Genomic DNA, 21,201 nt, shown 5'->3' with positions numbered 1-21,201 from the left:
GCGCACTCAGTAGGCGTACAAACTATGCCAGAGGGGGCTGGCACTCAAGCTCCCAAGAATGCCTTCAATTAAAAAAAAAAAAAGTAATTACTGTGCAAGGGGATAAAAATGTGCTTATCTGCCACTCCGCAGTCATCTACACCAGTACAAAGTCAATAGCAGGTTGCTCAGTGAAGTTCACCTGAGGGCCAATAACTTCAGCACAGGGCTAGGGAAATCCTATAAACAAGGTGTACGTTAATTTCTTCAGTGCTCCTGAAAGAACTAAACTGCGTTTGTCTTATGCTGTCAGTCAGACATCGTATATACACGTCACTTGTGCTACTGACTAATTCGGACAGTTCTGTTAACCACAACCTGGTCGCCAGCGCCAACAGGCTGGAAAAAAGGAACCTTTAGCGCTTTATATGGCACAGAGCAGGTGAACTCTCTTAATGGGTTTAAAGGTTGCACATATCTTTTCTCACTACAGTTCTGCTTAGGAGAGCAGGTAATCTATCCCAAAGCCAGTCAAGCAGATTCTATAACAATGACTTTTCTGCTCACCTCATGCAATGTGTTGGAGCGAGAATCTTATTTTTCATTATTAAGTGATTCTCTATGCAGAAGCCTCTTTTAACATTTCAGCTATTTATTTGATACATATGTTTTATTTCCAGGTATATATAAAAGGTTCTGCAGTAAAGGAACACATTATCTATACCATGATTCATTCTAGAAAGAATGAAGAGAGGTTAACACTTGAAATATTTGTGCCTTTTTCTATCTGCATCCATCATCAAATATCCCTTTGATTTCTGACTCGCAAGAGCTTTCTTTTAGATAAATCACTGTCACTTCCATAGTTTGGCTTATGCTGGAATAACACCATTTAGGCTTCAGCGATACACTGGAAGAAGATGACTGGCTAATTAGTGACCTGCTGAGTACAGCTGGTTTATCACAATGAGCTATAAAGGTCACCGTTGCAAGGACAGCAAACTGATTCTTCCTGTATCAATGACTATTGAGTTTATTTTATAAGACTCATCTTGCCTTTATTTTTAGCAATTTTAGATGTTACATAACAAGCAGATATTTCACAATCTGACTCTTTAGTTAAATACTTTATGCTTAAAAGTGTCGCTACTATAACCCATATTTCTCAAGAAAACTTTTGTTCGGAAACTTTAACAAATTGGCTGAAGCAAAGAAAAGCCGACAACCCCACCTCCAGGGTCTGCCCTTGTAAGGCCCCGACTTTGTAAAGGCTTATAGAAATTCTGACCTCCGCACAGGGCGGGTGGACAGCCCTGGGGGCTGCATGAGTGGCTCCATCACTAACGAGCCCGTTAGGGTGCTGGAAGTGACATGGCCAAAGCGGATCCTAATTTGTGGCTGCATTAGCCTGCCGCGCCTACACCGCAGGATCGCCTCCAGCACACAAGCCTACTCAGATAGTGAGGCTCAGTGGTTGAAAATGTTCCAAACGTTGCTTTTTTTCAGCAAAGAAAGGCAATAACAGTAATCCTTTGAATTTTTATTAAAATCTAGAGGGAGAATCTGCACAATATTTAATGTGTTTTCCCCCACATTTTTCAGCCACTTATTACCATGATGTTGCATTAAATCATGAAGCAAGTTTGGATTCTGGTCTGAAATTGTCAATCAAAACAGTTCAATCAGCTTGTGTGGAAATTCTTTATTTCACATCATCTATTAAAATACTATGCAACAGTTCTCCCAAAAATTTAAACTGCAGTAAAAGATTTTTTAAATACTGAAGAGTCATTTTGCGACCAAGTTGCAGGAACGGAATGAGGAATGTACCATGGTTGCAAACTCGTTTCAATGGGCAATTCACCTTTCCTTAAACTAGGCAGAAGGATTCTAAAAGTATATTATTTATTGTCATGGTATCTGTGGTCATCACTACCATACAGCCTTACAATTGAATGGCTGTGAATGGCTCACAAATCTGGTGTGTCAGATGACAAAGTGACCATAAAGTACTTGTAGCTGCCATAACAGAGGTTACTTTGTCATATCAACACAACAGATGGAGTTTGTTCAAACAAAAGAAGGGGTTTTCTACTTGTTCCAACTCCCAGATTGAGCATGGACATTCACATGCAATGTCTTCTCCAAATGCTGAGTTCATTGAACCCAATCCTTCAACCCAAACCTTTCTTCTGAGTCTCCACAGAGTATGGTCAAACCCATGTCCATTGGTGACCCAATAGCAATACAATTCCAATTCGTTACTTGTGAATCAGCAGCTGGAACTTTGTTTTCCTTTGCCTTCGTCTCTCAAAAGATCCAAGTAATAAAGCTGCTACCAGTTTTGTTCTGTTTCCAAGAACATAATATTAAAGAGCTTAAGTGTGAGAAGGAAGGAACAAAGGGGTCTGATTCAGGCAAGGTTTGGTGAAGAGAAGGTCCAGTTGCCCATTCAAACTTGAGCGAGCCGGCTGGAATGCTGAGGCAATAGATGCAATGCTGGGACTAAACTTCTGAATGCCGGAATGGACAATCAATTGTGTTTTTATCTTTTGTTGGCATGTTGTCCCATAGGGATTGTCCTATCTTGTGGATGATCCCCTGTTATCTGTACGAACTTCCACCATCAAGGTATTTCCTTTTTAATTCAATGTTTTCTCTATGGTCTCTGTGATGTGTCTGGAGAGTGTTTGCTTCCTTTCTCGTTCCTGGTCTTGTCCTTGGGAGTTTGTGCACGTGGCTCTTTCTGGCTATCCAGTGCTCTTGTTCCCTGTGAGAGTTGTTAGTTGTTCCAATGAAAACCCATGGCTGCTTCACCATGGTTGCTTTTGTTTCCCATCCTTTCTGATGCTGACAGGGACTGGATGAAGTATGTTCAGTAGAACTACTTGGGTGTTCATACACTCACGTAAGAGTTCTTTCCTTCGGGATTTCTGGTTCCTTAGCACAAAAACTCTTTACAGATTCAACCTTCTGAATTTCCTTCCCCTATATGCTTCCCACTCACCTGCCATGTTTATTTCCACTCAGCTTATAGCACCCAACGAGCTGCAGGCACGCTTTGCACCCAACAGCCAACACAAGCAACACCCTGCAATTAAGCTGTATGTCAAGATGGTCATCCAAATCCAATCCAATCCAATCCAATCCTGTCCCCAGGGACAAAGCGAAAGGAGCCTAAATCTCCTCTCGGGTTTCATAACCATGTGGCGTTGCAGATTTTTGAAGCCACTTCTAGAAACCAAACACAAAAATGAAAAGAAATTCGAACACAATGTATTAACCATCTCGGACTACATAAGCAAGACGGCACTGAGAGGCTGTCACGCTTTTGTCACTGCAGCAGCTTCCCTTATTCCCCTACTGATGCAAGAGAGCAAAATCTTCTCTCGGTTGCAGTGAGTGCAAGGGCAGAACCATTTCTTTTAAAGATCTGCCTAGTGCAAATATTTTCAGGCACAGAGGCAGAGAGCATCTTACACAGACGAGGGGCTGACACATCCCACCAACCTGGCCAAAGGTGCCGCTGAAAACAAACTGCTGTTGGGCCAAAGCTGTTGGTGTCACCAGAGAGTAACGGCACTGTTCTTTTCCCCGCCAGAACCACGAGTTCATAGATGAGCAACTGTTCGAGCAGAACTGCATGGAGAGCTCAATGCAAAACTATCCTTCTTCTCGGAGCCCCTCCTTGTCGAGTCACCATGGACTGACCACCTCCTGCTGTTCTCGCCGTAACAAGAAGACCACTCACCTTCCCAACTCCAGCGTGCCAGCCACTCGCCTCCGCAGTATGCAGGAGCTCAGCACCATCCACATCCAGTGCAGCGAGCAGCCCTCACTCACAACAAGGTACAGTAAGTAGGCTATTGCTGCTAAATACTGCATGCAAGTCTCTGAATGAAGTGCGTCGCCCAACCGACCGTTCTTGCAGGCCCATTCTGCAGCCAGGGAGAGGGGTCTAGTGCTGGGGGCATCTCTGTTTCCCTCCTTCTAACGACAACACAAAGAAAGCGGCTCCTAGCTGTTCTGGGGAGAACCAGGTCAAAGCTAGACTCTAGTGCAGCTCTTCTCTGGCCAAACTGGACAGGCACAGGCCCACTTCACAGCCGCCTCCCAGATAGCCCAGTACTTCCACACCTTTACTGGGAGCAGGCAAAGGCAACTGGGTAATCAGTGTCTGTCAGCAGAAGCTGTTAGAGAGCTGTACACACTGCGATGGTCCACCAGGGACACTCACTTCACTCATTTTCATTGTCCAAAAGCCTAAATCACAACTGTAAGCATCAAGCATCACTGGGAAACAAACAAGGAGCAATTTCACAATGGTGTTTTAGTAGCTCTCACCTAAAAAGCCATTAGTGACACAGGTGAAGAAGTGATTCAGTAGAAAATTTTGAAACTTTCATTTTAGACATAATTTGCTGAAAAAATCATTTCTTCACCATCTCTTTCTTGCAAATACTAAATTACTTTCAAAATCCCCCTCACCCCATTAAGCTTCTTGTGCACCGGGCTGTTTTTGAACTTACCACTCTTCTTCTCCCCACTCCTATCAAAGGGCTCCAGAAACTGAAACAAAGCTGCCTTTAGGGCAGCAAGGCATTACTTTGTGCCAGGGTGAAGTCAGAAAGGCATTTCAGAGAATGAATTATGAATGAATAAGCACAAAACAAGTCTCTGGCTCTTGCAGTTTCAAGACGACAATAGTTTAAACCAGCACCTAAAACAGTAATTCAGGGGAATGTCAACTATTCTGCCTATTTCAGTGCTAAATCAGACAGCAGTGATATTTTAAATGTCAACACTGTTTGTTATTTCACTTGCTTACCAAACTGTGTGTGAATTGAGAGAGAAGAAAAGCTTTTAAGTTGTTTTTCCTGTGGAATGCAACTAACTGGGTGTACTGGTTACCACTGGCAGAACCACCCAGTCCCTAAGACTGCCCCACTCTCAGCTTGCGACTAGGGCAGCCAGGGAGCAGAGTGGGTTCTGCCCTGTTCTGGGGATGCTCGAGCCACCAAGAAACATCCTCTCGGTGAGTCACTCTGAGACAACAGCAGCAATAGCTTTCCAACTGGGAGCTTTACATTTCAAGAGGACGGGCCTCGTGTTTACAGTGAACATGTTGGGCTGGTAATAGCAGACTCCCGTAGCTGTGCAGATGCACAGAAATCAACCTATCATTTTCCCTCTGTAATTAATTATAGGATGCAATTGATGCAGATCTAATAAGAATGCTCCCAGCTGCCAGATCCTTGAAACTACTGCAGAGAGATGAAAAAATAGAAAATATCAAGGGATGGTGAATTTGAAATGCAAGGAAGACAACATCTCTTTCTTAGAAAGAACTACTTGTGCTCTGAAAAGATACAGTACGCAGGACAGTATATTTAGATATCCTCTTAATTAAACTAGAATTCTGCAAGAATTAAATGGAAACATAGAACAATTTGCCCTGTGAAAAGCTGTATCCTAACAGGGGCGATAATAAAAAAGCTTAGTGTAATCTGGGTAGGAATAACTGATGCCTTGCAGGAACAGGGGGAACATTTAAATGGAGTCAGTCTTCTGAATATTTTGGTGCCCTCAGTTCAGAGAAGTAAGACACAGATTAAGAACAGCTACCATTCCCATCCTTTCTACTGTCTGGTTTAAAAAAAAAAAAAAAAAAAAGCCAAACACTAAATTTGTTTTCTAGTCGTTCCAGTCTCAACATGAAATCAGATGATGGGCTGAGACCGAACTGCAAAACTGCCCAGATAACGACAGCCATCATCAGCATCCCCACGCCGCCGGCGCTCACGCCAGAAGGGGAGAGCAGGCCTCCGCCCAGCAGCCCCAGCCACTCCACGAACATTTCCACCACCACCACAAGCAACATAGTCAAGGTCTCTGCCTTGTAAGACGTCTCATGCACAGAAGGAGGCTGGAAGACCAGTGCCCCTCTCCCTCCACACCTCCATGTTCCTTTCTTGCTGCAAATTGTGCCTGGATGGACCAACCTGACATTTTGTCATCGAATTAGCAATGGAGACCTAACGAGGCAGCTTTCTTCAGACTCGCGTTCATGCTGTGGACTGGGGAAGGATGAGGAGATGGAGGAAGAGGCTGGTTAAAGGAAAAACCTGCACAGAGAGCGTGTTGTGCCATGGTACAGGGCAAAAATCACCTGCGGAGGCTGGAGGGAAAGAATCATCATGGCAACAAGAGAGTCAATAAAGAAAATGGAAATATAACACTGTGTATCGCAGCACCTTTTTAAAGGTTTTTAATGGATAATATTTATTCATGAGGAAATGACTGAAAAGGTGAAAAACAATGGATTTTGTGAATTTTTTTCTTCATGGAGCAGAACCTTTAAACCAACCAAAATTTCACATTTTGTTTTCTTTTATAGGAAAAGATTTAGACAAAGAAGCCACCTGTCACAGAAATCTCTTTCCATTCCTCTGTGTGTGTGCGTGCGAGTGTGCAGCAGAACCCCATCAGAGCAACACTGAATTACAAAGAGCAGAGCATGTGTCCATGATTGGGTGCACAGTAGGAAAATACAAGCTTGTGTCAGCACACCTATGTGCACACGCACACACACACACACACAACTATTTCACCCTGGATGGCATTCTTTATTTAGACAATTTTGTATCCGCCTTTTAAGTCAATACAGTGCAATTGCAAACAGTGTGTTTGTCTGCTAATTATTGTCTGTGAAAACATATTTGTGAAAAAAAAAAAAGACAGGCTTTAGTAGAGTTTTAGTCCCACATGGGTATCTGCTTTCTATTTTTGTTATCACTTACTTGTAAGAGTGTGACTAGACTACCAGTTCTGTATTTTTAAAAAGAAAAAAAAAAGTAGGATTCTTTTTTAATACTGTACACACAAATGGCAAAGAACGAGAAAGCACTGAACTTAACTGCATCAAGCGTTCATAAGTCTAACAGAGGTTTCTTGTAATGTATGCCTGTGCTTTTTTATTTCTGTTTTCTATACATAAATTTCTTTGCTAGCACTGGACATACAACCCATTGTAAATAGTAGCCAAATGATGTCTGGATCTATACTTGATAATAACTAACCCCTGAGCCAAATCCCTTGCATGGACAGAGAGGTGTTTGGCTTTTTCCCAGTCTTTGGGCTCCAGTTGTCTCCTCAATGGCTTCTGGGTTGCACTGATTTTGGGGGTAGACTAGGTTAGCAATTTTAGTTCTCCAGTCCCAGCACAGGATCTACAGCATGCATCCACTTGAGAAGGGGGAGCAGTACTGGAGTTTGGAAAACAGTTGATAATGTGTGGTAGAGACAGCATTTTCTTTTTGCAGTTCTACTCTTAGTTTGGGGAAAGTCACGCAATTCTAGTCAACCAAAAACTGAAATAACACTGTGTGGTACTGGCAGGAAGCTAATCCTTCTAACCAAGCTGTGGTCAGTCCTAGCACCTCTTTCTGAGATCCTTCTAGGAATGACTTATTGTAAGGAAATTCACGGTCCTGAAACATAACTCATTTCCCCTCCTAAGAGGAGTAACTTTTTCCTTCTGTTCTGCCTTTCTCAAGTCCCCTTTCATAACAGGTGCGATCCATGAAGGGCAGAGTGAGGAACAACATCGCCTTTTCTCTTGTCATACACTGTTTGGCTAATTATTGTGGTCACACAGAAACGCCCCTTCAAGGCCCTATACACACCCATGACTGGCGATGCACCTAGCCCCCAACAGCCTGTAGAAAATAAGGAAACATTTAAAGTGTCCTGTTTCGGAACAGTGATTTTACCAACATTAGAGTTAAAAGAGCATATTTGAGGCTGATTCCGCAAAGGGATGACTTTTTTTTTTTAACATCTATCATAACCTAGTCTGATGTAAGATTTATATACACATATACACGCATACACATATAAATAAATACAGACATGTACATGTATAGATAGATAAATAGACTTACATGCTGACTTAAACATACGAGCTAGCAACCCGCTTTGTTAGCGCTCCTAACCTATTAGTCTATAGAGTGGACCCAGACGGCTGATGCATTAACTCAATACCCTCCTTAGAAACCTACAACATTCTAGGAACCGTAGGGCTACGGCTAAGCCTTCAGTAGCTGCACCAGCTTATAGTCATTTATTCCAGTGCTATAATATGTTACCCCAATCTATGTTTAGTCTGTTTTAAATGATTAAAACGCTCTGCCTTCGCTGCTTCCTGTAGGAGGTTATACTGCAGTTAATCGTATCATTATTGAGTTTTTCTTGATGTATTAATTTAATCTTTCCTTTGTTTTAATTTCATTATTTGTCATCATCTGCTCCCCATCTGAACACCCTCACCCTTGTAGATCAGAGGCCTTGCTCTCCACCACTTACCACCTTGCAACCTCATTTACCCTGGCACAGAATGAGGTTAAATGCCACCGTGCTGACAGGGTACAGCGTTCCTTCCAATGCGCAGGAGTAAACCATTACAAAGAGTCAGGGACTCCGCATGGATTCTCGGTACTGCCTTTCTTATTCCCGATTTACTGTGGAGTGGTAAACAAGCCACTTCATCTCTCTGCACCCATTTCTTTATCTGTAAATAGCAACCGAGGCAGCCCTTGTCTAAAGCACTATTGGTGCATTTAATTGCTATCAATCAAAATGCTTTTGAAAAAAAAAAAAATTAACATTTTTAAGAGGAAAAAAAAAGTAAGGAGGAAAGCCAGTCCTTGGGGTTTCTGGCTGGCTGCTTGGGCTCAGATTGTCAAGAGAGCCATGGCCTTTGTTCTCTCCCACAGAAGAGGAATCATAGTTGTCCTCGCTCAAAAATCCGAGGCTTGCCTCTTCTACCATTAACTTAGCAGGTGCTGCCCCATGCAGTCAGTACATCAGCTCAGACTTTCAGAGGATAAAGACAGACAAAATAAGGAAGTCTGAGCCTAGAGGAACTGGGCTAAAAATATATTTAATGGAGGCATTAGCTCCCTTCATACACTGATTTTAAGTAGACTGAGTAATGCTTCCGAAAGCACTTGAAAATGTGCTTGTACAAAACCTCCCTGGATTGCCCAACACAGCCACAGCCTCATTAGGAGCGCGCTGTGTGTTCACTGAAAGAGCAAAGACAAGAATCCATCACCATCGTACCGGCAGTTGGTAGGGCACAACATAGCATCAAATGAAACACAGGGACGAAGGGAAAGCATTTGCACAGAAGAGCATGGGAACTGCACTACAGCCACTCATTCCTACAATGGAGGGAGGCAATTAGCTCTAATAGACTGCAAGGCTCTTTATAACCTTTAAATAGCAACTTATAAACCATTGCCGAGATAAGGCCAAGTCACTCCTGAAAATTCCTGGGCCAGAACTTTAACTGACGGATTTGGACCATTCTCTCCAGCGGTCCCCAGCACCGCCCTGTCTTACCAGCATCCCTCTCCCTCTCCCTCTCCCCAGGGCCACACACATCCACTGACGGGGATACAAAAACCAGCACATACCCCTGCAGTCCTGCTCATTCCTGATGCATACGGAAGGGGGGTTCCTCAGGTGTGGGCTACCTCCGGGAGGAGAAGCATCCAGAAACGTAGGTAGGTTCTAAGTCCTGACAGCTTTCTGCGAGGCAGGTGGTACAGAACAGACTGATTAGCAAAACAGCTCAACAAAGCATCAAAGTTTGTTGGCAGTTCATCTCAAAATCCTTCCCCTTTCCCCCAATTCCTTATGACTTTTGATAGTTTTAGAAAAGTACATTAAAAAAAAAAGATGAAAACAGATTGTTTGTACAAAAAGCAAGTGGAAGGGGTTTATTTTTTCAGTCTTTCATAAAGCAATATTAAAAATATCAAAGGAGCAACACCTTTTTCTGAGCATTTTGTTTCCTTTCCAAAGCCTTTTCTGAGGGAGAAATATTTTCACAGATTTTCAGCATATTCTATTAATAGATTCTCTTCTCACCTGGCATTGGGCTGCTAATAGAAGGAATCACACCCAATTGGCAAAGAATGATGAGAAATACCTTTCACATCTAGGCTTTGACTTCTATCTACTCTTTCTAAAATCCACCTTTTACTTTCCTTTTCCTTAAAAATCTTAAGTGCACCCATAAAGAAGAGGCCACAGATCTTGGTACATAAAAATTAAGGAATAAAAAAACATAGTGCATCCTCCACTAGCACAGGATCCTTCACCGCAATATACTGCATTGCTTTCTCTAGATTAGATTTAAAATTCTCCAAGGAAAGGACTCCCGCCGCTTCCCTGGAGAGCTTATTCCAGACTAATAGATCTCAATGTCAGGGATTTTTCCCCTGCTGTTCAGCCGTAATTCTTTCCTTATTTTTTTCTCTCTTGCTGCCATTATACTCCTTTGCACCATGTTAAATTATTCTCCTTTCCACATTAGAAGTTAGCTGTCTACAAGCATAAGAGGAATATAAAACTTTCTACAGCAAATTCTTATCCCAGAGACTACTTTTGTCTGTCCAATAATTATCATTGTTAAAAGTGAACTGAGAAAAAAGCAAACTAAGTAATACACATGGCTTTAGTATGGAATAAAGTTAGTAGGTAATTCAAAATACATCCTTCATTACAGTTGGCTAGAAATACTAAATTCGAGTCAATGCTACTTATTTAACCTGAAAGTTGATAATATACTCAATACTGCAAACCAGCATTTATCATTCTAGTTTAGACAGCTTAAGGTGTGCACATGAAAATCAGATTAATACCAGCTAAAGAAAGCAATGTTTTTTCAAATATTTTGCTTCTTTAAGTAAAGAGGTTGTAAACATGTTGTATCTTACATGTATTATAAAGCAAATTCAGTAAATTAAAAATCACATTTAATTTATGGGTTGCAACATCTCTTGGATCCTGTCTATGTCAAACTATGGCAGAGTTAAAAAGTCGGCATTCATGGACGGCTTGTGAACATCAGCAGCTCTGAACTGAAGACTTTATTCTGCTTTTAAAGTTAGGTGAAAAATATATTTTTTCCTCATAATTTACCAATCAAATATATCTTGATTTAAAAATAAAAAAACACACACTTATTTTTCTCTAACACTTTAAGCAGCTGCACTAGAGATATGACTTCAGAGCTCAAGTTTTTAGGCTTCACATTTAACGATGCCATAAACACTCTTCATAACGGTTTTATCTTTCTAAAACTTTAAGAGCAACCAGAAGGTAGCATGCACACTGATTAGAGCTAAGAGACTTAGCATCAGGAACCTATGTTCTACTCCTGATTGTCTTGATGAATCACTAAGTGACCTCGAAGAAGTCATTTCACCTCTCTTTGCCAATTATACAAGCTATATAGAATTTAGTACCTCCTCTTTCAATAAGTGAAGCTCAATTCATGAACACTTACAAACTACCACAGAGAACTCTTGAGAGAGCGTACGAGAGTACTGCTACTTAACGTTCAGAACGCAACAACTGTGCCAGAAAATCTTCAGGTGGAACAGTCAAAAGACCAGGTGACAAAGAGCTTGTGAAAATTCCTTCTTGAGTTTTGTTCTCAGTCAATAATCTGTTACTTTGTGTGTATACGTGTGCACGTGTTTCTTTTCACTTTGATTTAAACTAGTGCTAGTCACAGAAGTCACACAGCTGTCTGGGGGAGAAGTTAACCACCATAGCGAATGCTCTTCTCTATTCTGTTGCAACTATGACTGGGAGCTCCCACTGGCTCCTCGGACCAATGAAGTATCTTACAAAATGCGTGTGATGGTATATTTTTGATAAATCAGTAAGGCATTCCAATGCAATGGTGTTTTCTTTAGAAGTTTTATGTTATAAGAAGCTCTCAACCTTATTATTTTCTATTTTCGTACTATAAATGGGCTTTGCTTACAAACATCAGAGGACAGATACAAAATGTACTGTATACAACTGCAGGTAGCTTCATTTGAGAACAACTTTCTAGAAGAACCAAGTTTCCTGTTGTCTTCTTTTGGAATTGTAGTGCATATGTTGAAACTTGTATATCATTTACAGTATTGAGTCTTGTGCCACTGCTGTACCTGATGTATCCAATCTGGATTAAACAGAGTATGTGCCACAAACACCAAGATGATGCTGTAGATTTCTTCTAACAAAATTCTGGGAGGTTCTTTTGGGCGTTGGCTTAAGCCACTCAAGTCACATTTAAGTACTAATAACTCTTACTTAAGCAACCATTAATGAAAACACAGCAAGATGACTGCAATGTTTAGGGCAGCAATAATGCAGATACCTAAGCACATCTCTTACAGTATCCTCCTTTTGAACATTAAGAGTTGCAACAAAATTCATCTTGGAAACAATATCTTATCATTTTGGCTTCTTCCAACTATGCAGACAAAATTGAGGAGTCCCCCCCCCTCCCTGGGGTAATTTATTGTGACACAAAGGGAGTAAGGCAGGAAAAAAAAAGTACAGGAAGAAAAATACTTCTCCTAACGAGATATTTATTATATTTAAAGAGCACATCTCATGCCTTTCTTTTAAAAGGCAATCTCATCTTGACAATTCCATTTAGGCCGAAGTCTTGTATTCTGTATTACAGGTATGGTCGGCTTGTTTCCACTACCAAATTGCAGACAGGGCAGCTTGTTTCCACTACCAAACAAGTAGAGCTGATCTCATCTTAACTGTATCAGAAAGCACGACTTAGAGGCATTATTTAAAATTTTCAAAATTCTTTAAGCAGAAATTAAAATTACTTGTTCGGTGACCTCTGACACCCACCGAGTCACAGTGGAACAGAAGAGCTTGCAGACCGCTTGTCTCTCTTGCAGTGAAGGCTGACACCCACTAGAGGCCACCACCGCCCCAGCGGCAGGAAAAGCACAGGCAGCCCAGCGCAGGACAGCCTCGGGGCTTCCCAATCTTGCCCTACATGTCTATGCCTCTCATGAGCTTAATCAATCTTACAATTCTCCTGCACAGCGAAAAGAGCGCGAATTGTATGGTATAAAGTTTAGACCCCCCACTCCACATAAAGGTGGGAAGTGCTGCCAGGGACACCACAGGATTTGCACAGGGAATTTTGCAAGAACATAGGAACGCTCGGGCAGCGAGTGATTTATGTCAGCAGAGAGAAAACGTATTGTATTGAATTTGAAATTTGTTGAAGGTGAGCAATGAACATCCCTGAAGACATCAATTTCACCAAACTAAAGCAGCAGCTCTCCCTGGAAGCACAGTTCCTGGTAGGTAAGCAGCAGTACTTTTACTGAGGAAATTCCAGCCTTACTCTGCTCAAGAAAAGAAGGGCAGGGGGGAAGCAAGACTCTATCTGCTCTGGTGAACTTTGAGAAATCAAAGAAACCAGCTGAAGAAATCTGCCTCTATGATCCCACACATATTAAAGCTAGAGGATGAAGTTTCAAAATCGGTGTGGAGTCAACCTAGTGACGGTCAGCACCCCAAGGCAGCCAAGCCTCTCCTCTTTCCGTGCTTCAGGACAGCTACGTACAAAGCAGTGCAACCCAAACAGGAACCACCAATTACTTTTAGTACTAATAGGTAATTTCATTTCTAATTAAAGCTTTCCTGTAAGTGTGGCAAGTCTGATATTGCTGCACCCAGAGGGACAGACCAATTATGACTGCTGCACATTTCAACGTAATTAAACCATCCTCTACTGCACAGCTTGCCATACACCTAGCTATAGAAGTGTTATTTATACAATGTTAATTAACCGGATTTAAATTAGCAATACAGGCATGGAGATGCAGGTTTCACTGCCACTTAACTGGTATATAATCAGTGCCCAGTGTTGAACAGAATTACAGAAAATGGAATATCTCAAACTATAAATAGACTATGTAGTCTTACAGTGAATCCATCCTCAGCCAGAAGTCACATGGAAGACATAAGTCAAGCAAATAAAACCGGGGTTGGTTTACATTTTCTCCTTACTGAGATTTCTTACATGTAAGCGGCTGCCTTTTATCTTCCTTTGTTTACTTTGGATTGCAAAGATTGCAACTGAATGCCCAGCTGTCTTTTATTTCCTTTTATTAACAACTTCTTGTAACACCATCACCAGAATGCCTGTAGAAAACTTTAACCTAGATACAGCTCACATGAAAGACATTTTTCTTCAGTCTTTAGTAATGTCTGTTTATGTTTATCAATGTACTTGTAGACTAGCAGTTTTTTCACAATGTCCATTCACTGTACCAACCAGCCCATCCCTGACAGCAGTGCCATTACATCAATCACCACTTTTCAGCAGCTCCTGAAGGTAGACCGAGTTGACATGATAGGCATTCATCCAGTTAAACTGTCTGTAACTTTTCCTATAGCGAGACACTGCAGCATAGTAGTTTTGCCATGCTTGATAGTAAGATTTCCAGTAGTTTTTGTAACTCCAACCCTCATAGGGAACACCATCATCCCAAGAGCTGCAGGAGCAGCCGTCTTCAGTTTTTCTCATCGAAGGACTAGGGGATTGATGGTGATGGCTTTTCTTTTGTTTAGCATTTTGTTTCAGAACTTCCTTTTTCACTTGATTTTTCTTTGGGACTTGTGATAGCTCCTGAGGCTTCTCTGTTGTAGAATAGAAGCCTGCAAAACCCCGACGCACTGTGGGAACAACATTCTTCTGTGTATCTGAAAGCGTTTCAAAGTACGAGTTCTTTTCCCTACTATCAGAGGAAGCCCTGGAACTGTACAAGCCATCACTGTCACCAGACACAACACCATTTGCTACTGTCTCTGTATTATGGTCCATCTCTTTCCACTCTACGCCACCATTTCTGGGGAGCTCACACTGTTCTCCTGGGCCTGAATAGCTTCTTAGAATTTCGACCTCTCTCTCCAACCCTTCTTTAATGAAATACTCATAGTCTTCAACAAACTCTGAGAAGTTCCAGGGATTGTTCTGTTGGTTTTTGAAAGAAGACAAGCATGGAATTCTGGGAAGATTTTTTTTTAAGGCCTCCTCATCTGGAGACAGAGCATTATGTTGTCCTTCCATTCTGGAGACAGTTTTGACTTGATTCCTCTGTTCTATATGGCAACTGGAAGTTTGGGAGTTTCTGCTACCTTTTTCTGTATTTACAGAATTTGTGCACTTTTTTATCTGCTTTTGCTTCAGAGTCTTTTTTGGCCTTTCTACAGAAGACTTATCACCTGGAAGATTAGAGAGAGGCTGTGGTACCTCTGAAAAACTATTTTGGACAGGCTGCAGTACTGGTTCCTCTGGTCCAAGACACACAGTGTCAGAATTCACTGAAGCACCCGTATGTATAACAGGTTTGACTTCTACCTCCCCATCTTCAAATTGATCCATCATTCCAGGGGGTATAGGCTCTGCACAAAAGGGAAACAAGCAGGCACTCAATTAAGTGCATCCCTCCCTCTAGAACTCAAATGAGTACCGAAGTCAAGCTGTGCAAAATTGCAGAAAAGATGTTAAGACATGTTAAGTTAGGGCAACAAACTGACCCCTTCAATTCTTGAAAGAGCTCAAACAGCCAGAACATTTTCTTCATGGAAGGCATCAAAAAGTTGATCAAGACAAATGGCACTGCGCTACTTGTCACCTTATTTTCATATCCTACTTAACCAGATAAAAAGTTAGAACTTATGCATGGCGGCGAATGCCACATTTCTAGCAGAACAGCTTCTGGCAAGGCAATGGTAGCAAATCTTCTGTTGTTTCAATTATTCCTTCCTTCACCTACTGTATCTTACAGCCTGAGAAAAGCTTAATAATAGATTTCTGGAAATCCAAGTAGTTATGTAGTTGTTTAAGCAACAGCTGGATGCAGAATTCCTCTCCCTATCCATAGGCACGCACTAAGTTCATTTTCTATTGCTTCGCACAACTGCAGTAGCTACACAAGTAGTTATTAGCAGAGCATGAAAAGCCTGTATCAAAATTAGCACAACTTCAGCAGAGAAAATACATGTCAGTTCCCTGTGGACTTGTCTGAAGCTTTGAATAATCAGTGAAAAACCAACAAGAGAAGTTGCATTCATAAGACAGAGCATACCTGGTAGAGGAAGAAGCTGAAGATTACATTTCTGAGCAATTTTCATCATTGTGTTTTCTTCCTCTCCACGGCAGCAGTATGTCACAGATAAGCCTAAAGTTCCTGTGATACACAACAGGAAGTGTAATTACCAAACCAGAGCCAGTGAAGCCAGTGCAAGTGCAAGCCCAAGAAATCCACATGACAGTTTTTACCAAAGCGCCCAGCTCTGCCAATACGATGCATGTACGTTTCCCAGTCTATGGGTACATCCAGGTTGATAACCAGATTCACTTTTTCAGCATCAATTCCACGAGATGTCTTAAGAAAACAAGGAGAGAAGGGAATAGATAATTGAATACGCTGAGTTGATCTTTAAATAAATACAATACATTTGAGAGTAACTGCTCATATAACAACTTTCAGTTGATACCATACACCATAAAGAACCTACAACTTTCAAGTCAGTTTACAGTATTACATGTAAAATAGGCCTATTGCATTGGGAATTGCATGAAAACTAGGGATCATTTTGCTTATGCCTTCTATGTATCAGATACAAGCGAGCATGTTTTTTCCCCCCATCAAAAAATTCAACCCGACAGCATGCTGTAATCTTTTCAGTTGATCATTTGAGGTCCTGTTATGAAGAGAAAAAATACATCAACCACAAAAATCTGAGTACCTCAAACATAACCACTGCTCTACTTAAAGTTGTTTGCGATGTTATCATTGTGACCATACCATACGAGAGAAACAGACTATTTCTTTCCATAGCTCCTATCCAAAATAAACAATTCTGCTGCTCTGAAATTTTTGTAAGCTTCTGCAAAGCAACAGTTAATTAAAAACTATTTTGTAACCTGATGATGCATAGGGGACAATTTCTAAGTTTCATAGTGAAAATAAGTCGCACACAGTGCTCAAGTCCCATGCTTTATCAGTTCATTTATGTTCTATTCAATTCCAAGTCACACCTAATTCTCTGAAGTAACTTTGTGTACAATACTTATGCTATAAAACACTAACTCACCAAGTCTGTGGAAATCAGAACTCTACAGTGAAATTGCTTTAATTTAGCCATAGCATCGAGTCGTTGATTTTGATTCATGCTGCCTAGAAAGACAAGTTAAAATCAGATTACATTCTTCAGTTTTATGCCCCTGAAATTCTGGAAAACACTGCTTGGTAAAACTGTAGATGAGATCAGAGATAAGGCCAAGAGAAACTTCCTACAGCATTAGTTCCAAATCAGTAAACAAGGAACAAACAAAAGAAACTTGAAAATAAGGAAATTCATTACAAAAATAATTCTTCCACTTGTTTTTAAAGAGAAACCAATTATGTAGATGCTTAACCCTTGTGAACACCACTGACTTTAGACAGATTTTATTTAAACACATAAACCATGGAAAACACCGTTGAAGTAAAAATTCAAAGAAAGGTTTATAATAAGCATTAGGTGCCAGCTATCAGCTTTTTACAGAGAAGCTAGAAATAATTAAAAAATAATTTAAATTCAACATCTGCATTCCAAACAAACACTGCTTCAACTTGCAAATGTAAGTTAGCTTTCACTGTAAAGATAAGCCAATGCACTCACGCGGATATTCACAAAAACAACTCTCAAATTTGAAAACAGGAAAGTTAAATATTAATTAATCTTTTTACTGATTAATTCCTAAAAGCCTATGAAGATTCAAATGCTATTCTTAGTTATTTAACCAGAGGCCAAGCAAACTGAGATTTAAGATTAATTTTTCTATTTTAGGTCACATTTATGCACAACTTCAATGGAATCAAAGTTTTGAATGGACTTACCTGAAATGCACTCAGCAGGAAAGCCTCTGCATGTTAGTATTTCAGCCAGATGTTGAGCCCTGACACAATACACACAAAAATTTTAAGAAAGACCGCAGACCTAACAACTCCTACGTATTTCTTAACAGCAAGCTATTCTTTACAGCCAAGGATTACATTCCAAAATTGTCACTTTCATCTTCATGTCTAGAACAGTCACCTCAGGCAGAAAAGGACAACAGGATTATCAGGTCTCACTGCACTCTAAACAGTGTATGAGGCACCTTCATGCTGAAGGATCACATTATTTTCAGTATTTCACACTGCATTCCTTTGGCTGTATTTCTGATCTGAAAACTGCATACTGCTTTGATACGTTACTGAAAGTCTACATAAGTTTATCCATGACTGGACATTACAACCACTGCTTTTGAACATGCTTTTTACAGATTTTATTACAAATATATTACCTGCTATGCAAATTTGAGAAGACTAAGGCTTGATTAAACGGAATCTTGCTGAACAACTCCTGTAGGTGCTGTGTTTTTTCCTCAAATGTTTTATGTGGAAGCGGATGGGAATTCACAATCTTGTAATACTGCTTCAGCCCTGAGCATGAAACCAAAAATACTATCAGATAAAAGGTTTCCATAAAAACATGCACAGTGCTATGCTGCTGTCAACATATGTCACTGCAGCTAAAACAAAAACTTTAAATTTAAAGAAGCATACACATGTCCCAAATAAGAACCTACAGGACAGTTTTTTCTTAAAAGGCTGAAATATTTTTTGAACTGATGGAAAAAACAGAAAGCTACATTCATCACTGATATTTAAATACATCAACACTTGAAATAAATACTTTATAAACTAATCAACTTACCTGCAGAGGGAAATTATGAAGAATCATAAATTTTAAAGGTACGTGTTTTGCTTTTAGTATACTCTTCTTAACCTACTGATCACAGTATCACTATAAATGAACTCATACTTACCAATGAGACTTGGATCAGTAGGGTTCAACCTCACAAACGTTGGCTCTCTCATGTACCTGGTCAGAGCATTAGCCAATGATTCAGGATAAGTAGCTGAAACAGCAAGCATCTGTTTATTGGCTGGCAGTGAAGAGTAAATCCAACTGTGAGACAAAGAAATGGGAATGACTAAAAAACTTGTATCCAATCTATTGATAAATGCATCAGGTAATTGTTTTTCTTACTTGATTTGTTCCTGAAAGCTGCCTTCTTCTAAAAGCTTGTCTGCTTCATCAAGAATGAAAAGCCGGATACTGGCTGTATTCAAGTAATCCAACTCTATGAGCTGTTTTATTCGACCTACATATGAAGAAAAAAGTAAAAGGAACTTCAAAAATATTAACTGAAAGGTTCTAATAATGAATTACCTATTTTTAAAAAAAGTTAATTTTAATAAGCCTTAAAAAAAAAAAAAACATATTTGGTATAACGTCTCACTAAAAACATCTGGTCTAAATGTTTCTGGCACTGGCCTTTGAGACTATCCCCTATTACTAACAGAGAAAAAAAAAAATCCACCAAACCAACCCAGATTTCAAAAGCATCAATTGTTGTACTGTGAAGTACCACATATTATCTGAAGTACAATGAAGCTCATCCATACCTGGGGAGCCAACTGCTATGTGGCACTTCTTTAATCTGATTTTGTCCTGGTTCAAAGGAGTCCCGCCAATGAAGACGTGGCATTCCAAGCCTTCCATTTTTATACCAATAGTTGTGATGACAGCATGAATCTGCACAGCGATCTCTCGGGTAGGAGCCAAGATCAGAATCTGTAAGGGCCAGAGATTAAATCTGAAACCTGCAGAATGGTTCCGAAGATGAAAGCCCGGCATCGGGGCGCGATGATTTCAAATACGATGTCTCACAGGAGACAGTGCTGCTTCTCAAAGAAAAAGAGCGACTCCCTCTCACAAAGCAAAGCCCCCCCGCCCTCCCCGCGTACCGCGAGAGGCAGCCCGGGACAGCAGCAGCAACCCGGGATGGGGCTCACCTGCGTGGCGGGGCTCTCCAGTAGCACCGCGTCCAAGGCGATGGTGGAAAACACGCAGGTTTTGCCAGTGCCGGACTTGGCCTGCACGATGAGATCTGCAAAGAATCACCACAGAGGTCACCAGAGGCGCCGGGGTGCCCCCAGCCCCGCGCCCGGCCCCTCACCCGGCCCGCCCGCTCACCCAGGCCGCAGCGCCCCAGCGGGATGGCCTTCAGCTGGACCGGCGACGGCCTGTGGAACCCAGCCGCCTCCAGCCCCGCCAGCACCGGAGCCGACAGCAGCAGCGACCCGAAGTCGGACGGGCCGCCGGGAATCAACACGTCGCGCGTGCGGAACCGTCCCCCCGCCGCCACCGGCACATCCGCGGGCGCCGCCATCTTGGGAGGAGGAAGCTGCCGCACGCGGCGTCGCGCGAGATGCGCCTTTAGCCCGCGCCGCGCACGCGCACTGGGTGAAACCTCTCAGAGCGCCGTGCCGCCAGGGGGCGACGCGGCGGCGGATTGGCTGGCAGGGGCGTGCGGGGCCTCCGATTGGCTGGCGGGAGCCCGTGTGGCCGCCGATTGGCTGGCGGGGGCGTGCGGGGCCGCCTGTCAGTGCGTTCCGGGAGGGGCGGGCCGCGAGTGAGCTCCGGGGGTTTTCGTGTTTTTGTACCAACATTAGCCATTATCTCCTGTTTATGCCAATAATTGAGGCTGTGATTCCCCGCGGTGTGGGTCAATAGGTGCGCTTATTTACGTAGAAGCACTTAATGATGATGTTTACGCAAGAGCAGTCCTTTAAAGATAAGTCTTTGCAGATAAACGGGCTTTTGTACATCCCTGGGTCATTTGTTTTATGAAGAGCACAAAAGCTTAAACTTAGTAATATTGCAGAGGACAAAACCTCTGTGTTACGTGAGTGGAAATAAAACAATGAGAGCTGGAGGCCTTAAATGCTCTGTGACCAGGGTAGAGCTGTGCTGCTCACCGAACAAGATTTAAACACCAAGGTACTGCAAAAAATTAGAGCACTCACTTCAGCAAAGGCCAAATGTGTTAATCAGTTCTATGTGCATCGTTTACTACCCTCTTTATACCACTTATTTTAAATCGTGGGTGGGTTTATGCATATCGGCTTTTATTGCGACAGCAGTTCAGAGGCTCTGGACATGCGGCTCCATTCACTGCAATGGGATTTAAAAATCTCAACAGTGGCTTCTACTGTATGAGCACATACCCTGTGGCATTATTCTTACATTTCCAGGCAGCCTAGGTGAATTTTAATGGTTTTGGTGTACCATGGTCTGTCACGCCTTTGAAATTCCTCATGTTTATATTCCTGATGGGGGGGCGGAAATCTGGCAAACTCTATTCAGTTGTTATTTTTCAGTAGTATGACATTTTCATGTGAATATCTGAGTACCAGCCGAGAGTGGGGCCTGGCAGGACAAAGACGA

At 41.7% G+C, this 21,201-nt stretch overlaps 2 protein-coding genes across 3 annotated transcripts in view; one reads left to right on the top strand and one right to left on the bottom strand.

Annotated features, from left to right (window-relative positions):
* Positions 1 to 5,882, top strand: part of KCND3 (potassium voltage-gated channel subfamily D member 3) — a gene marked incomplete at both ends in the record, with an annotated part of 117,192 nt that extends 111,310 nt beyond the window's left edge. Inside the window, 3 exons of one of the 2 annotated variants that reach the window (XM_082494449.1) lie at positions 2,554 to 2,610; positions 3,581 to 3,828; positions 5,678 to 5,882. In XM_082494449.1, coding sequence (XP_082350575.1) covers positions 2,554 to 2,610; positions 3,581 to 3,828; positions 5,678 to 5,882 — 510 coding nt within the window. The remainder of the gene's footprint in view (positions 1 to 2,553; positions 2,611 to 3,580; positions 3,829 to 5,677) is intronic. The other variant, XM_082494450.1, reaches the window with a different exon arrangement.
* Positions 5,883 to 13,906: 8,024 nt separating this feature from the next.
* Positions 13,907 to 20,143, bottom strand: DDX20 (DEAD-box helicase 20; the record flags this gene model as incomplete). The annotated part of the gene is made up of 11 exons (XM_082494550.1): positions 13,907 to 15,273; positions 15,960 to 16,061; positions 16,154 to 16,259; positions 16,972 to 17,054; positions 17,760 to 17,818; positions 18,209 to 18,347; positions 18,734 to 18,876; positions 18,958 to 19,072; positions 19,377 to 19,545; positions 19,767 to 19,861; positions 19,948 to 20,143. The coding sequence occupies 11 exons, from the start codon at positions 20,141 to 20,143 to the stop codon at positions 14,174 to 14,176; spliced, it is 2,307 nt and encodes a 768-aa protein (XP_082350676.1). The 3' UTR covers positions 13,907 to 14,173.
* Between the last annotated feature and the right edge of the window lie 1,058 nt (positions 20,144 to 21,201).

The sequence above is a fragment of the Vanellus vanellus genome (assembly GCF_965231255.1).
Source record: "Vanellus vanellus genome assembly, chromosome: 23".
NCBI lineage: Eukaryota > Metazoa > Chordata > Aves > Charadriiformes > Charadriidae > Vanellus > Vanellus vanellus.
The sequence above is the reverse complement of the archived record's forward strand: the minus strand, read 5'-3'. Positions and strand labels throughout refer to the sequence as shown.